This window comes from Chelonia mydas, chromosome 22 (genome assembly GCF_015237465.2).
Source record: "Chelonia mydas isolate rCheMyd1 chromosome 22, rCheMyd1.pri.v2, whole genome shotgun sequence".
Classification (NCBI taxonomy): Eukaryota; Metazoa; Chordata; order Testudines; family Cheloniidae; genus Chelonia; species Chelonia mydas.
In genome coordinates this window covers 15,287,662-15,304,858 of record NC_051262.2, presented here as the reverse complement: position 1 = coordinate 15,304,858, position 17,197 = coordinate 15,287,662, and the positions used below count along the sequence as shown (strand labels likewise).

Genomic DNA, 17,197 nt, shown 5'->3' with positions numbered 1-17,197 from the left:
GCAAATGGAAGGGATTCCATTTCGGCTATATGTACATTACAAGCTAGTGGTGTGATTCCCAGCTCCCCTTCACGTCCCACACTCACATTAGCTCTCCTCTGAGCTAGCAGGCTAAAATTAGTAGCCGCCATGCTGGTACGGGCAGCAATGGCAAAGGCTAGCCATCCCAAGTACAAACCCGCCCACATCCCATGGGTACTTACTCGGGACTGCTAGCCCATGCATCCATTGCCACTGCCCATGCGATCAAAGCAGCATGACTATTGTTAGCATGCTAGCTCAGATGAGCATGAGCGCAAATATTATGGCCATAGCTTGTAGTGTAGACATAGTCTTAGTCATCAGTTCAATTATAAGCAAACTGGAGTCGTTACCATAGCACTTGGGACTAACTACAGTACCTGCCTTGTCCTGGGTAGGCAGAACAGCAACCTGGATCGAATTCCTTTCTCTTCCCTTAAATATAAGGTCCACAGAATGCCAAGTGACGGGAGCCCTAGTGAGGAACGTAGCAAGAATATTTAGCACTGACTTAGCATTGCATCTTCCTAATGATCCAAATTAAAAGGGACTCACTTACTGGTAGAGGGATCTATTTATTCTTCCTCTTCTTCCTACCAACTCAGTGTGCTATCGATTTGCCAGTGGGATTTCTTGCTATTGGACAGAGCCAGTGCTGCTAAAGAAGTTGATTAAACTCCGATGATCTCAGGAGGCATTCTCTGAAGCACAAATGAGACTTTGGGGCTACCTACTGATCCTAATAGCTTTGGTCTGGCCCTCTTATTTCCCACTGGATATGTATTAACCCTCCCGATGGATTTCAACCCAGTGCCTGCAGAGTCCTGAGTTAACACAGCATCACCTCTCCTATTTAAATAGCAGCTCAGCTCAGCTCTAAGGCAGGGAACAAATAGGAGAGAGGAAGACATGTACTGTAAGGGGGTGGTTTTCCCTTTTAAGGTTCTTGGGAGAAAATTGTAAAACAAGTCCTAAGAGCTTTGAAACTTTCTGGAGAGGGCATTCCACTCCTCTGTGGTGTGCTTTCTGGCCAGTGTAGGAGCTGCACTGATGGACTCAAAATGGAGTAGTGTAGCAATAGTGTAGACATAGCCTAAATGGACACTCATGCAAGATTTCAGCCGGCCTCCAGCAGAGTTCAGGAAGGGTTACCCCCATCCAAAATGTATTCTGGGAGGGCTTTTTTTTATCTCCTTCCTCTGAAGCATCAAGGGTGGCTTTGGCTGGAGATGGGACATTGGATGGGGAAGGCCAAGATTCTGAGGTAGAACTGATCATTCTCTCTCTCAGGGGCTTGACTGGCTAGTTCTTTCTCACATGTTCAGGGTCTAACTTACCACCACAGGTGGGGCTGGGAAGGAATTTCCCCTTCCCCACCCCCGGTGAGATTGACAGTGACCTTGGGTGGGTTTCACCTCCCTCTGCAGCATGTGGGTGCAGGTCACATGCCAGGATTATCTGGGTATATCTCACTTCATCATTCATCAGCAGCATCACTGGTGCTCCTCAGTCCCTCTTGTTTTCTTCCTGTGGCACAGAACAGTCTAGTCTTCTCTGGGCTGTGATATTTTGGTCTAATTTCGTTTGTAGGGTTTAGTCTATGGGCTCAGGGTGGTGCTGCTGGCATATGATATACAAGAAGGCAGACTTGATGATCGGGCAGTACCTTCTGGCCTTAAACTCTATGATTCTACGAGGAAACAGAGGGGGATGCAGATTAGGTTGAAAAAAATTGAAGGTGATCATCAAGAGAGTAGGTGAAAAGCTCTGCTTGCTTTCGCACAGGTTGCTGGGATTGAGCAGGGTTTCCCCCAGAACTAGCACACAGCCTCTGTGAATGCCCAGTACCTTGTACTTCATGGAATCAATTCTGCTGGCCCTGAGTCAAGGAATGGGGAAGCTGCACAGGAAAGGTTTGCCAGAACACTTTCATTCCTTTGCCTTATTAATTAAAAGTGGACCATAGCCTCAAAGTTCAGATCCTGAGTCAAACTTTTCAGTTTGGAGAGGATAATCTGGGGACCGAGGTATTGGGTTCAGACCTATCAATGCTATCAGTATTTGAATAACTCAGCAGAGTGACTTCCACCCCCATATGACTCGTGTTCCAAGCTGCAGCAGGTACAGAGTTCCCATCTGCTTTGTGTGATGCGAAAGGCAAGGCTGGAAAATTGGCTTCAGGGTTTACTGCCAGGTGGTCCTTATGCAATGTGGGTGTGTTACGCTCCCCTTGGTGTGAATGGAAAATTCAGCAGTTTGCACTCTCTTTGCACAGGAGTAACTGACAATCCAAAATGCACGGCAGTGGTGAATCAGACTCAAATTCTTTCCTATATTCAGATATTCTACAGTTTGTTCTGATATTCTGACCATATTTACTGTCAGTCCAAAGACACCCAATGCATCTTCCACCTGCCTTACAGGGTACCATATTATTTGCAGGTGGATATGCAGGGCTCTTCAGTGACTCCTTCCTGAAGCTTGGAGTCCTTTCCCATAAAGCCAGGAGTGCTGAGAAACAGACGTGGATTCTGAGAAGTGCAGCCCTTGGTAGGGGAGGTCAGGGTGGAAAGAGGTTGCTGGCAGCTTTGCTGAATTTGAATAGTTTTCAAAAAAGTGCTCATTCCTAATTCTAAGTGGGGGAAATGGCATTTTTATGAATGTGAAGGAATAAAATGCTTTTCATTGCACCCTGAGTTATCCACAGAGAGCAGGGCTGAAGTGGGAACATGTTTCTTTCTCAGGAGGCTGCTGATCAGCACTCTGCTTTGTGTGGTGGGAATCGGGACCATGCAGCCCAGAGAGTCTTGATCATCTAAACATAGGAGATAAAACTCAGACTTGAGGTTAACTGGATGGTGCAAATTTGTTCTGAACTGTGTAGTGAATTGAAGCACATTAAGAAGACTAACCTACCTTTTCATCAAGAAGATAAAAGTGTACAGGAGCCATAACATCATTTCCTGGTGACTATATGGTGACATGCTAAGAAGAAGAGAGACAGTCTCAGGTTCTTGCATTCAATTAGAGCTGATTGTAAGTTTTTCACTGAAACTTTTTTTTTTGATGGAAAATGCTATTTTTGTCTAAACTGAAATGCTTTTAAAAAGTGTCCATTTTGATAAAATTTCATTTAGAAAACAAAACCAAATTGTTTCAATGATGTCCAAACATCCCATTTTGACATTTTTGGAAAAGAATGTTTTATTTTATTTCTTTTTAAAATGACTTTTTGAAATGAAATTCACTGTGTTTTATACTTTTAAAACTATTTAAAAGTTTTAAAAGAGTGAAATTGGAATGAAATTATATTATTTTATCAAAATGAAATATTTCAATTTATCTGAAACTATTTTTTAAGGTTTTTTTTTTCCATGGGAAATTTTTTAAAAAAATATTTTTGTTCCATTTTGGAATAGAAAAATTTTGAAGTTGCGGAAATTCAAATGGAAAATGCAGTCCTGCATCGCTTGACATTCAATACAAGCAACTGTTCACTTTCTGCAGAGCTTGCAGGTCCTTTAGAGGATTCAGCTGCAGTGTGCCCTGTATTTCATTACAGATCAGTTTAATAATAACTGTCTCTGTTGGGAAAATTTCAAGATTGTATTTTCCCCCCCAATCCCTATTTGTATTGATCCCCTGCAATGAGACAGTCTCACTCCGTGCTGTACATCATGTTTACTTAGACCTGACAAGAAAATTTGAAAGAACAAGACCTTGCATCTACTAAGCTCCATAGTGTCCACAAACAAATAAATACATGAACAAATAAAGATTTGAGAAGTGAGTGGCTGTTGGCATGAATTTGAGCACTGAGTGGCTATGAATTTGTATCACTTGCTGCTGTTCATTTGCAGCTGGTTGTTTAAGAGAGAAAAAGATAAAATGGACGGGGGGGGGGGGGTGTGGCCAGACAAGAGAAGCCATAATTCACCTGTGAATGTAACAGCACAGAGCAAAACAAATTCACTGAGGGTCAAGCAGCCACATTATTAATTATCACCCTAGTTAATTAACGTTTGTACGGCACTTTGAAATGTAAAGCATTGTGTATATGCTAAGCCTCATTAACATGACCACTGGCAGGCTGTGATTGTAGTTAATGCCCCTGGGACTAGTTTGTGCTGTTCTAAACCAGGTCCACAATAATCCACTTCAAATGGAAGCTCATTCTGTGAGAGCCCGTCATTTCTGGCTTGGTTTATGAGTTTCTCACCCATCCTTTTCAATTGGAAGAACCAAGCAGAGCTGACATAAGATGGGGTATAAATCCTTTTCCTTCCATGAGCTCATGGACACATGGCTCCTGCTGGGAACCTGTTTCATAAATCTAGAGAGTAGACTGAAATCAGGACTGTGTGTATGACTTTAGCTGTGATTCGTTGTTGACACAATGGCCCCTCTGCATCCCTCCAGCCATGTGACTTACCCCGATGCATTGGGATCTTCCAGTGCTTTTCCTGTATGCCACAGTGACTGAATGTTTCTCTGATATTTGAACGGGGACATGTGCATTCACCACAGATGCTGGGAATCCCCAGAGGCGCTTGTGTCCAACAGATAAAAGGGGCTGATGGCTTATGGTTTAAAGCTTCCAAAGAAGCAGACCCCAATATCCTTTACACCACTGCAGCTAGAACAGGGCTTTCTCAAATGTGACTCATAAACCCATCCCATGTCAGAGAGTCTGGGGAGACATTAGGCAAACTCCTGGAGCTCAGGCTGTAGGGCTCAGAGAAAGGATCTGAGACCCAAAACCAAGAGCAAAAGAATTACCATGGTCACCAGAGCAGATAGGACCATCTCTGCAGTAGGTGTGGCTTTCAGCACTCGGAGGCTAATATTTTCAGTACCAACAAGGGGATCCAGATGCCTAATTCCTATTAAAAAATAATGCAATATCTCAGCCTTGGCTAGGAGATGTACCAGCATGTGTGGGATGGAGGGTAACTGGATTCAGGATGCAAGAGCAGAGATTCCTCTCCATACAGTCTTCATTCAGTGAAAATAACCATTTAAGGTCAGCTGCTGTCCTATAGGACCATTGCAGCCAGAGAATCTTAAAACAGCCTTAAAGTGGTCCAGGATGTGGAGAACAGAGAGATGACCTAGAGTGACATTCCTGGCTCCAGCTGCACAAAGTATAAGCCCAGGGTAGCTGAAGATCTGACTGGAGATGACTATTTTCATGGAGTAAAATCAAAGACTCTTTGGAGAGGACTCTCTCCTCTTTGCAGCCCTCTGGCATTCTCCAAAAAGTTACAAACTTTCAACTTTCATCCTGACTTGGGACAAGAACAAACGTCGAAATGCTGGAAGTTACATTTTTCAATCAGCTCTAATAGAAGCATATATCCCAACCTCCCCCCCGCCCCCCGCCCTCAAACTTTTGAAGTTCTCCCATCCGTACACAGCCACACACTTCACTGTGTTGGAGGACAAATGCTGCACTAATCTCACAGCATCCTCAGTGAACTCAAATTAGTTTAGTTTTTTTGCAAGCAGCTGATTGCATCTCTGGGTTCTACCCGGCTGGCAAATCTTTGCCTTCGGGCAAATTCTAATCCAACCAACTTATTTATATGACTGTGCCCTTTAAATGCTGTTTTTTAAAATAAGTGTTCATCTATCATTCAGCTTTATGCAGCCTCCATCTCTCCCTCCTTCACTTCATATTGCCTAGGGTCATGGATTAGAAAGCAGAAATCACTCTGAAGAATAGATATCTTATTCATTCCAGTTCCAAATGCAGTAAGACATTTATTTATATTCGAGGGAAATATGCTTTTCTATTTGCACACTGGATACAATAGTTCCACTACTAACCATTAAACTTAATTGCAAAATTTGGTTTTAGTAACAAGAGAAAAGATGAGAACAGAGCTACTAGTAACTGGAAATATTATAATTAGTCCTCTATCTTTGTTATGTAACATAATGTGTGTCAAGGATCTTTTGTTCTGAATTTAATCCATCTTCATTCATAAGAATGTGTAATGTGTGAATTATTTCTTCTATTTTTATGTATGCAGAAACAATAGGCTTCCCTTATGCTATTTCCATTACTGTGCTTTATTGAGCACAAAAAAATCTTTTAAAAACATTCACATTTTGCTAGCTTAATTTATTAATCATTATACATTAGTAATGATACAAGTTTGGTGTAACATTTTAAGGCCCCAATTAAGTACTTGCATAAGAATGGCCATAGTGGCTCAGACCAATGGTCCATCTAGCCCAGTATCCTGTCTCTGACAGTGGCCAATGCCAGACGCTTCAGAGGGAATGACCAGAACAGGCGATCATTGAGTGATCCATCCCTGTAATCCACTCCCAGATTCTGGCAAACAGAGGCTAGGGACACTCAGAGCATGGCGTTACATCCCTGACCATCTTGACTGATAGCCATTGTTGGACCCATCCTCCACGAATTTATCTAGGTTTTTTTAAAATCCTGTTATAGTTTTGGCCTTCACAGCAGAACTGAGTCAACTCATGGGCCATCAACAGAAGTAGCGTTTTCTTTGGTCCTAGGTTTGTATCGGTCATGTGGGTTGCCTAATGGGGATGTAGGGCAATAGAATGGAATTCAGAAAGGTAAAATCAGGCTCAATCGCAGGGGAAATTACAAAAGATGAGACCCTACTGGCTCACAGCTCGGTCTCCTGGTCAAACGCCATCACTTGGGACTTTTCAAGCTAGGTAGGACAAAACACTGGAAGATATAAACAGCAAAAAATCCTGCACTGGCTCAGCGGAGTGTTAACAGGATGTGGCCTGAATCCCTCTCCAACTTCTGTGGCCCAAAGTCTGCTCTCATTTAAACCAACACAACTCCAGAGTAACTTCACTGAAGCAAACAAAATTACTCTCTACACTAAGAGCAGAATTGGCCCTTAGACTCTCTTATCCTGGCTGCTTGAATGAATGCCTTTATCCAATCTCCTCTCTCTTCTCCAAGGTGGTCGGTGAGTGGAGATTTAGCCGGATCCACTGTGACATCTTTGTCACCCTGGACGTTATGATGTGTACTGCCAGCATCCTCAACCTCTGTGCCATCAGCATTGACAGGTGAGATCTCTCTGGGGCCAGGAGCAGGACGGTCCTGTCCTGCTCAGTGTGGCTGGTAGGAAGGTGAATTGCACAAAATCACTTCTTAGTTTATGTGCGTCTGCTCATGTTTCAAAATGATGGAGCAGACACCAATGGGGCACAATAATCCGGAGAAGGTGCATTAGGCTACAGCACTGCTATCTTCTCTTCAGAGGAAGGGCACTGAAAACCAGATCAAATGGGCTCCACCCTCAAACCTTCCAAAGCAAGGGGCTGCAGAGACAAGAGAGTGGATTCCTCCCAGCTTAGACATCTCAGTTCCTGGAGATCTATAGCTGAACCTGCCCCTGTGATCTCTCTGGAGCAATTCTCCAGATTTACTAACGGTACATTCGCAGATGGTCTCTCAGCACTGGCAGTGAACTAACATGCCGGGTCTTTGTCTCCATGCTGCATGCAGGTACACCGCAGTAGCAATGCCAATGCTTTATAACACACGCTACAGCTCCAGGCGCAGAGTCACTGTCATGATCTCCGTGGTCTGGGTCCTGTCGTTTGCCATCTCCTGCCCACTTCTATTTGGTCTCAGCAACACAGGTGAGCATAATGCCATCTGCGGCTGGCTACTGTGTGTGTTTCATGCTCTCTTCTGCCTCACTGGGTCCCAGAGAAATCTGTATTATGAGGAGGGAATTAACATGGCTGAATAATGAATACTAAGAGTTAAGATTTTGGTGCATGCACCCCTCTGCCAATCAAACAGCCCTGAATCTGTTGCAACTCTTGCGCTGCCAGACCTATATCCCCCGATAAATCAGGGTTGATGCTTGTCCTCAGGCTTCTGTAGAAGAAACTTGGACAGCACTAGCCAGCATCAGCACCCAAAAAGAAGAGGTAAACTTATGTCTTAAAATCTGCCGCAGTGATGGGCACCTTACAAATAACCAGACAGCTCCATTGGACAGCAGCATAAGATAAAGGTTGCTGACTAGGAGTGTATTTTAGGGAAACTGGATGGTCTATGGTATGGAAATGATGGAGCCTTTCACATACAGGTCACTGCTTGGTGTTTGGCTCAGGTTGGTAGCAAATGATCCCTCGTCAGGTGTAGACTCACCTCTTAGTGATCTGCTTGAAAGGCGTTGGGCTCAGGCCCGTTCCTGTAGGACAGGTGTCCACATCAGAACCCATCCCCCTCCAATAATAGCTATTGGGCAGTCTTAAAAGAAAGCCCAAGGACTGAAAGGTCTATAGAGACTGCATTCCCCTCTCAATTCCTACAGCTGGAGATGCGGCTCCTTGGTGGGAAGCAGTCTGGGAAGTTTGCACCGCTGCAATTGTGTGGCTAGCTAGAGAATTTCAGTCTCCAGCTCTCAATCCAGCACCTGACACCTGCACTAACTGTGTGAGAAATAAACCTGTTTTCCCTTGGTTTAGGGCTTGGCCTGTGATTTTCAAAGGAGCCTAGGGTGCTGAGACACCCAGCTCCCATGGACTTGCAGGTGGAGTTGGGTATATGACTCATTGTGACAATCCCGCTCTTGGTTTGGAAATTATTTCTGGAGGAAGATGGGAGAGCAGCTGTTCCCATCCCCCGGTGGGGGTGTTCTTGTGGCTCCTGTGGTGGGTGAGAGAGAGAGAGAAATGCTGGTTCTAGCTCCTAACAGTTGGGACGATGCTCCTGCAATCTCTTGTGTCTTCCAGACAAGAATGAGTGTATCATTGCCAATCCTGCCTTTGTTGTGTATTCCTCTATCGTCTCCTTCTACGTTCCCTTCATTGTCACCCTGCTGGTATACGTACAGATTTACGTAGTCCTCCGTAAACGCAGGAAGCGCGTCAACACCAAGCGCAACACCCACGGCCTGGACTCTGACACGCAGGCACCGCTGAAGGTAACCAGACCCCAACCCCCTCTCCCCATCGCCATCTTCTTTCCTTCCTGATCTCATTCTTTTCCTAATGCTTCCCCCGTTCCCTCCCCATTTACGCTGCTTGGTCTGAATGAAACAGTGGATTGTGAGGATGGATATCGTGTCTTATGCCTTTTGGGAGTCCTGGATGGCCACGGGGAAGCTTCCCAGATCTTTCCTGACTTCCAAGGATGTTTCATCAACAAGTCTGTGGTTGGCTCTGCTTCACCCAAGCAACCCATGTTTGCTTCAGCTCTGCAGAGTCTGAGTTGGGTTTAAGATATCCAGCAAGGGCTTGAAGCGAGGGTACTTTTATTCTTTCACTCTGAGTAGATCCCTCTATTCCATGACCGGATGGTGGACACAATCTCTCACCATCCTGTTGGAATTTATTCCTTCAAACTGTAGCCTGGGGAGCTAGCTTACAGATATTGTATTTAGCAGCAACACAAAAAATCTAGAGGACTGCATCCTGTAAGAGAAATTGAAATATCTTTAAGCTAGCTCTGTGGGATAGAATACCAAAGGTTGGGCCTTTCAAAGCAGCCCAGGGAATTTAGTCTTAAAATTAATAGACGACCCAAGATTAGGTTAGAAGCAGGTTAGATGAGCTCCTGTCAGGGATGGTCTAGATAATACTTAGTCCTGCCATGAGTGCAGGGGACTGGACTAGATGACCTCTCGAGGTCCCTTCCAGTCCTATGATCCTATAATTAAAACCCCTATGCAGTTTTCAAAACTTCAATCAAGGACTTCAACAACCTCCCACTTCCTTCTTTCCTGGCCACCATTTACTTTTAGGGCTGAGCTAGCTGACTCTTTCCTTTCTCTCCAAATTTGGCCGTGGTGGTAGCTGGTGTCTGCCCACGTTACGGTACTGAGCAATAGATGGTTGTGCAGATAATTTGCCACTAGAGTAGTGTCCACAGGGAGGGCTATTGCCCTCTTGCAGGGCCGTCCACTAGTTAGCAACTTCAACATGGCTCACAAACAAGGAAACCTTTGGGATGTGCTCTGGCACCACAGTGACGGCAGGCCTAGACAGACACATGTAAGAACACAGCTCTTGATATTTCACAGGCAGTGCATGCGTGTCTGGCCTGCAGAGCGCATGGCTTGCATGGCACGCCCGCGACTGACAGCAGTGACTTGAGGCACACATGTTAGCGGAGTCCAGCAAAGTGTGCGTGGGCCATGAGGACACTTGTCACAAATTCCCATTTTAGTAGGAAGTGAAAAATGATTAATATGGACTTGTAACCGGAGAGGAGCCATCTCCAAACTGTCTCTCAGCATTTCCCTCAAAAGCCAGGTTCTAGTCAAACAGAGCAATATGGAGACAGAGAGTGGGGCTGGACTGAGGAGCTACAAAGGTCCTTAAAGTGTCTTTCTTGTGGTGAGAAAAGAGCTGAGAGTCCCTGGGAACCACCATCATTCACTCCTCGGAGTAATTTTCCAGACTTCTTACCTTCCTACTCACAGCTATTTGTTTCTGCTCAGTGCCCTGTGTTTAAATTGCCACATCCCCTCCTAATTCCCATCTGCTTTTGTAACCTGTGTGCTGATGCTTCCCCCGTAGGACAAATGCACTCACCCAGAAGATGTGAAGCTCTGCACTGTTATTGTCAAGTCCAACGGGAGTTTCCCAGTTCATAAGCGGAAAGTGGTAAGTGTCACAGAGGACTGTCGGCACTCTAGCACAAGCTCTTTCTCCGTTTGCCTTTGCATGGTGCAGAATGAATTTAGGGTGGGTTTTTTCCCCCTAGCCTAAGAAAGAAAAGCTCTGTATTAACAAAGGGAATTCCTATGCAGCATCAAAACTTAAAGGGTGCTCTTCCCTTTCCCCAAAGAAAGCCAGCTATTTGAACTGCAGTATCGGCAACTCCAGAGTTAAAATATCAGGACTCAGTTCCTCCACCTTCCCCCAAACATCATGAGATTGTTAAAAATGTCATGATTTTTAAGGCAATTATCAATTTGGAGATCTTTTTATTTACCTTCTAGGTGTTTTTTATATTTTGAGACATAAATTCTTTGGTTTGTTATGAAAACCTGAATAAAATAATTGAAAATGGACATTTCCCAGGAATATTTCTGTTTAGGAAAAAAAGCCATCTTCCATTTAAACGTCCTTCTGATAGAAAATCTTCAGCCAGCTCTAGATCTGAGGCTGGTAGGTTCTCCCCTTTGATAACCGCTATAAGATAGCGAAATGACTCAGAAGAACCAAATAAGCATTGTCAAAGTCAGAAAGGCCAGTTCCTTTCAGAATAATGTACACATAAAAGCGATACAAATAAGGGAACATAAGCAAAGAAATGAGCCAACAGAAACACTCCCCCAGTTTAGAGCTTCCCCCTTGTCCTATCACCCCAACCTTCCCAAAGGCATTCTCCCCTCTCTGCCTCCCACACAGCCAATTTATAGCCCTTCCCCTGACCATCTCTGCAAAAGGAGGAGATGGGGAATTGAGCTGAGGTTAATCTCTTCTTCATCAAGGCGCAAGTAGTACTCCTGCTCCCTTCACAGAAGACAGTATCACTCCTTTGCTCCAATTGCATATTTATCTATCTTTATGTTGGGGTTTTTTGATCCTTGTCCAGGAGGCAGTGAATCACGTGGAGGAGATGGAGATGGAGATGGTGTCCAGTACCAGCCCCCCTGAAAAAACCAAACACAAACCAGCCCTGCTGAGTAACCACCAATTGGTCATGCCAGCCACTTCCAACCAGTGCATCAATTCCACCCTGGATTTGCCTTTGGACAGCCCCACGAAAACGGAGAAGAATGGGCATGCCAAAGACAACCCAAAGACGGCCAAGGTCTTCGAGATCCAGTCCATGCCCAATGGCAAGACAAGGACTTCCCTCAAGATCCTGAGCAGGAGGAAACTCTCGCAGCAGAAGGAAAAGAAAGCCACCCAGATGCTAGCCATTGTGCTTGGTAAGAGCTCAATTTGGCCTCCTTTGTAGTCCATTGGATTCCCAGGACTGGTCTTTTAATGGGAATGTCCAGTGAGAACTATTTTGTTAGTCACATAGGCAGAGAGAAGTGCACCTGCTGGTGGAACATGTGGGGAAATACGAGGAGGAGCATAGTGGGCAATGCACAGAGGGAAGAAGGAAGTGTCAAATAAGGTCAAATATGCAAAGTGAAAGGAGGGGTGTGAGGATACTTTAAAGTGGTCTCTGGAGACAGAGTGTCGCGTACTGAAGGTGAGGGCCTTATTGCAGGTTTCTCTGGATAAGTTAGGTGAAACACCTGTGCAACCAGGCAGCATGACACCAGTAGGAAGGCCAGCCACGGTTCTCCCTCTCAGAGCAGCATAAGAGGACAACCTCTTCTAACTCAGGGTATTGCCCAACTCTGAGGAATACTGGCTGCTGATTGGCAAAGGCTGGCAAGAGGCTCAGATGATTTATAATGCATCCCAATTATGTTCCAAATGGCAGTGAAGTCAGAAACAGGACTGGCAGTTCTGAGGGCCAGATTCTCTGCTGGTGTAACTGCTTTGAAGTCAATCAACTTACAACAACTGAGAAAACATTTAGTGCGTAGATACTTAAGGGCCACGGATTTAGAAATAGGATAGCAAGGCACAAGACCTACACCCCTGCAGGAAGCAACTTTCTTTTATCACCATAAGGGGCTTAATTGTTGGATCTCAGAGAGTATTGAGCACCTGTACAAATCTTCCAGGGTTAAAATGACAGCTCAGTGCAATCAAACCGAATTCTTTCCTTATTTCCCAGGTGTTTTCATCATATGCTGGCTCCCCTTTTTCATCACCCACATCCTGAACATGCATTGCAACTGCAACATCCCACCGGCGATGTACAGTGCCTTCACGTGGCTCGGGTATGTCAACAGCGCCGTCAACCCAATTATTTACACCACCTTCAACATTGAGTTCCGCAAGGCCTTCATGAAGATCCTCCATTGCTAAATAAAGCCTGAGAGCAAGATGATGCCATGCACACATCACATACACACACACAGGTGAATAGGGAGTCATGAGGAGGCCCAGTGTTCTTATATAGGGCCATAGGCCCATGTGTTAAGACAGTGCCATGCCTACACACCCTTATAGCTGGGATGTAATGGGTGGCTTCAAGTGGGATGCTCTCTCTTATCCTTAAGGTGACCTTTGGACTCAGAGATCAACCCAAAGGGCAGTTTTAAGAGGTACTCTCACACTGTGTTTGAAGATACAGAAGCAAAAACTAAGACACTCATCTGATACTTGCCTGTGGCCAACTGACCTCCAGTGCATTAATTGTGGACATTAGCAGAGCTAGCGGAGGACAGTGATTGGTCCCTGTGCTGGTTGCTCACATGTTAACGTCATTGATACAATTCTCACCAAAGACACCGACATCTTTTCTGCTTTGCAATAGGAGCCAGAAAGCCAGAGCTCACAGGAACTCCATGCAATGGCTTTGCCATCACCTCCAGCTGACCAGTCCAGTATCAAACTGCTGAAGCCTTCAGACAAAGACTTAGAGAGGTGCCAACTGGGCTAAGAAGGTTCTGCCATCAGACACGATCTGATATCTACAGACATATGGGTCCTGGGGAAGTGGGTGCAGGAGGAGAAGGGAAACCTGTATCACATATGGTGTCATAACACAAATGTAAATATGAATAAATAGGAGGAATTGAACAGAAGCCCAAGCCAAAAAAACCATAAATAAAGAGAGAAACAAAGAAAGGACACCTTGTCTTGCATGGTACGCGCGTGCTATGATTCAAAGGGTACTCATCGTCACCATTCAAAGCCATGTCCACCTGCCAGGATTTTCATCTCCAAGTTACAAGTTATTGTACAAAGTTAGCTGCAGTGTGATGGTGTCATTCGTATAGTGGCACGAGGACAAGGTGAAAGAGAAGGCCCCTGGAGCCATGTCCATCCCTGGTGTAACTCCAGTGAAGTCATCAGAGTTGGACCTCCAGGCTGAATTTGGCCCCTGTAGCATGGGTTTAATCAAACAGGGAGGGAAGCTACTCTTCATTGGCCATCCTGGCTTCCCCCTTCCCTTACGACTCTGCACTGACGCTTGTAGGGAGAGAAAGCAGAGTTGTGTATTAGGTTCTAAGTCTCAGCCATCACTCTAAAGGCCAGTAACTTCACTATAAGCAAGATCTTAAGCCACTGACTCACACTGATGAGCTGTAGTTGCTTTCATGAACAATCCCATTGTCTTCAGAGGAACTACTCCTGAGAGTAACCGTTCACCACCGTGAGTTAAGGGCCTTTGTAATCTGACTGTGGTGGCTTTGGGAGGGAAATTGAAAGGTTCTGAAAGAGTCTCTAGCTAGACATGCTCCTGGGTTCAGTGTGGACTCTGGTCTGGAAAATGAGAGCTTTTCCCCCTGTTTGTTTCCAGCATCTCCCCCACCCCCTTGTCTCTGTGCTTCATGGTTTAACCACTTGAGAAGCTGTCACCAACACCATCTCACTAAGCCGACCCTGGGGCTGCCAAATCCACGCTGTCATTTTTGTACCCAGTTCACTATATATTTTGTAATATCACTGTAAAGAATATCCAGTAAAATTAATAAAATTCCATGGAAATGGGTCTTGCTGGAGTTTAATTCAGGATCAGGATAGTCTGGATTATTGCAATAGTCCGCACACACATACAGACCCCGCAAATTAAAATCATCTGTCAATTTTAAAGCTGTTAAATGCCCTGTAGAAAGAGATACTGGCTGGAACCTCACACGCTTCTGGCTTCAGCAGAGGGGGAGCCTCCTGCAGGTGTGGAGAACAAATTGAATGTCGTTTCTGGTTTTATATCAAAAAAGAGAAAAAACGACCAAATCCACCATCTCTGGCGTAATTCCATCAGCTTCAATGTGATTAATTTGTCCTGGGCCTCTTAATTACAGTTCAACACAGCACCTTCTTATTTGACTCATTCATTCTTTATGTACGGGTAATTCTCAAATTTTGCAGGTCAAGACCATTTCTTGCTGTAGGCCCTTTGCAATGAATTCCCCTTGGTTCTAGGTCTATTTCCCCATGTTACCAATACACGCATTTTGCTGTGCAAGCAGAGGTCAGGGAGTTGTAATATATGTGCTTCCAGTATTGTTAAATAAAGCGGGGGTAGGGGGAAAGGAAGGTGTGATCCCAGCATGGAAACCACTGCTATAGATGGTTACAGCATAGATTTCAAAGCTTATTTCAACATGATCTTTTCAGGTCTGTCAGCAGCTATAGATTTTAACGAAAAGGTGATCCCTCCAGCCATCCAAAGCTATTCTCAGCCCAGAGCAGGACACAGGAATAGGAAAAGGACCCACGCCCCTAGCAGCGATGGGTCTTGAAGATGGAATCAGACTAGAGGGCAGAGATGGAGCACTGGTTTTTCCTGGCAACACTTTATTTACCTCCCACCAATCAGGTGTTACTTGATGCTGCCTGAGCAAAATGTTGCAACCAAACAGTCCCTGGCTTATTGCTCCTCAACACTGGTGTGACAATGCACAGCAATTAGGAGAGCTTTTATACAGTTACATTAACAGGATTATGTGCAAGAGAAAAAAAAGTGGTTCTTACAAAAGCACAGGAAGCCATGAAATCCTTTTCTGACCAAGAAATTGGAAATGCTACCTCAAGAGATCTCAGGAGCAGGGTACAGATAGAGAAGGAAATTATCTGTTCTTTTCTCCCCCAATCCTTCTATTTTCCACCAAATGAGTTAACCCAGTGGTGGGAATCAACCCAGCCTGGTCTTAATTAAAAGACTGAAACAATAAAAAAAAATCAATGCATTTTGTGTAAAAAAGCCCACCCTTCGATTTTCCAACAATATTAGCAATTTCAAAGCAGGAAAGTGCCAAGCAAGCAAATAAAATATTGGCCGTGGAGACCAACAAAGCAGCAAGAAATGTGTGAAAAGCTCCTTCATAATGTAAAAATACACCATCCTTACTGATCATCTCCCTGGGTGACATTCACCTCTGTGCAGAGGGACAGAGCAAGGCCTATGCCTCATGTAAGTCGTGAAAGGAAGTGGGACTTTAGTGTCAAAGCCTCATTCCACATAGGGGTCAATTTTACCCCAGGTGAGATGTATCTCAAGGTGGACCTGACCCAGAGGCAGACTGACAAACTGGATTCTGAATCCAGATGAAAACTTTGTGGTGCAAGCTACCTGGAATATTAATATTAAAGGAGAGAAGCCCCCGCACCCACGTGAAGCAGAGGAGCTGTTGTAACAAGCCCCTCTCTGATCTTTGTACCTGTACATCTCCGAGGTGACAAGCTTCTCTTCCGTGGGAAGGGGCGAAGGTCAGCAACAGACCAGCTCTCCGTTCACTCCAGTGACCCTCAATTCTTATCTGCCCGGCAGGACTCCCTGCAACTCAGACGCCCTGCATTGATTTTCACACAAAATCCCCATATGTTGTGGGGGGCGGGGGGAAATTATAGCACTTTACAAACATGACAATTTTCACAACCATCAAACTATTATTGTCCCCATTTTACAGAGGATAAATTCAAATGCAGGGTAGGGAACATCTTTTTGTTTTGTGTTCGTACAGCATCCTGCACAAGAGGGCCTTAGTCCATGACTGAGGCCTCTAGATGCTACTGCAGTACAAATAAATAAGAATAAGAAAAGTGAAGTAGTTTTTCCAAACCTAAGGACAGAGTCAGCGTCAGCAGCGGGATTAGAATTCGGGATTTCCTGGCACCTATTGCTGGCCTCAGCCTTGTAGACAAGATGACCCTCTCCTTTATATCACGTCTAAAACATTTTGCTTTTCTGGGACCTGTGGAAATGTTTGTGTGTGCTGCTGGTGGTGAAGGCAATGAGATTTTTTTCACATCACCCTAATGAGAAGACTTGATTTCTTCCTTACTGAGAGGCAGGGATTGTTAAAGGTGAATTCAAGCCAGAAGGAACTGTAATGGTCCTGGTTATGGTCATATTTATGGTTCCTTATTAATGAGCAAAGCTGAAGTCCTGTTTAATGAGAATCCTTGGTCCTGCCTTTCTCTCTCTTTGTTAACAGTTCACTGAAGATCAGTGTGGCTGTTTGCAATAGTTGAACATGTTATTATCTAGAAGCAGATGTATCCTGCACAGTATTCTGTAGTCTCTCCACTGGTTTCCACTGCAATTATGATATTATCATTCTATTCCTCCTGATTAAAGAGCAAACTAATTACAATAGGTCCCACTGGATGATTT

General features: G+C 44.7%; 1 protein-coding gene and 1 long non-coding RNA gene across 2 annotated transcripts in view; one reads left to right on the top strand and one right to left on the bottom strand.

Annotated features, from left to right (window-relative positions):
* DRD2 (dopamine receptor D2) overlaps positions 1-14,983 on the top strand; it is a 64,603-nt gene extending 49,620 nt beyond the window's left edge. The window contains exons 3-8 of the mRNA XM_007060471.4: positions 6,986-7,095; positions 7,538-7,674; positions 8,782-8,972; positions 10,570-10,656; positions 11,594-11,933; positions 12,743-14,983. Of these exons, the coding sequence (XP_007060533.1) occupies positions 6,986-7,095; positions 7,538-7,674; positions 8,782-8,972; positions 10,570-10,656; positions 11,594-11,933; positions 12,743-12,936 (1,059 nt within the window). The 3' untranslated portion in view covers positions 12,937-14,983. The remainder of the gene's footprint in view (positions 1-6,985; positions 7,096-7,537; positions 7,675-8,781; positions 8,973-10,569; positions 10,657-11,593; positions 11,934-12,742) is intronic.
* LOC122463579 overlaps positions 2,699-17,197 on the bottom strand; it is a 55,367-nt gene continuing 40,868 nt past the window's right edge. The window contains exons 2-3 of the long non-coding RNA XR_006287059.1: positions 2,938-3,006; positions 2,699-2,836 (exon numbers count right to left, since the gene is read on the bottom strand). This is a non-coding gene — a long non-coding RNA (uncharacterized LOC122463579). The remainder of the gene's footprint in view (positions 2,837-2,937; positions 3,007-17,197) is intronic.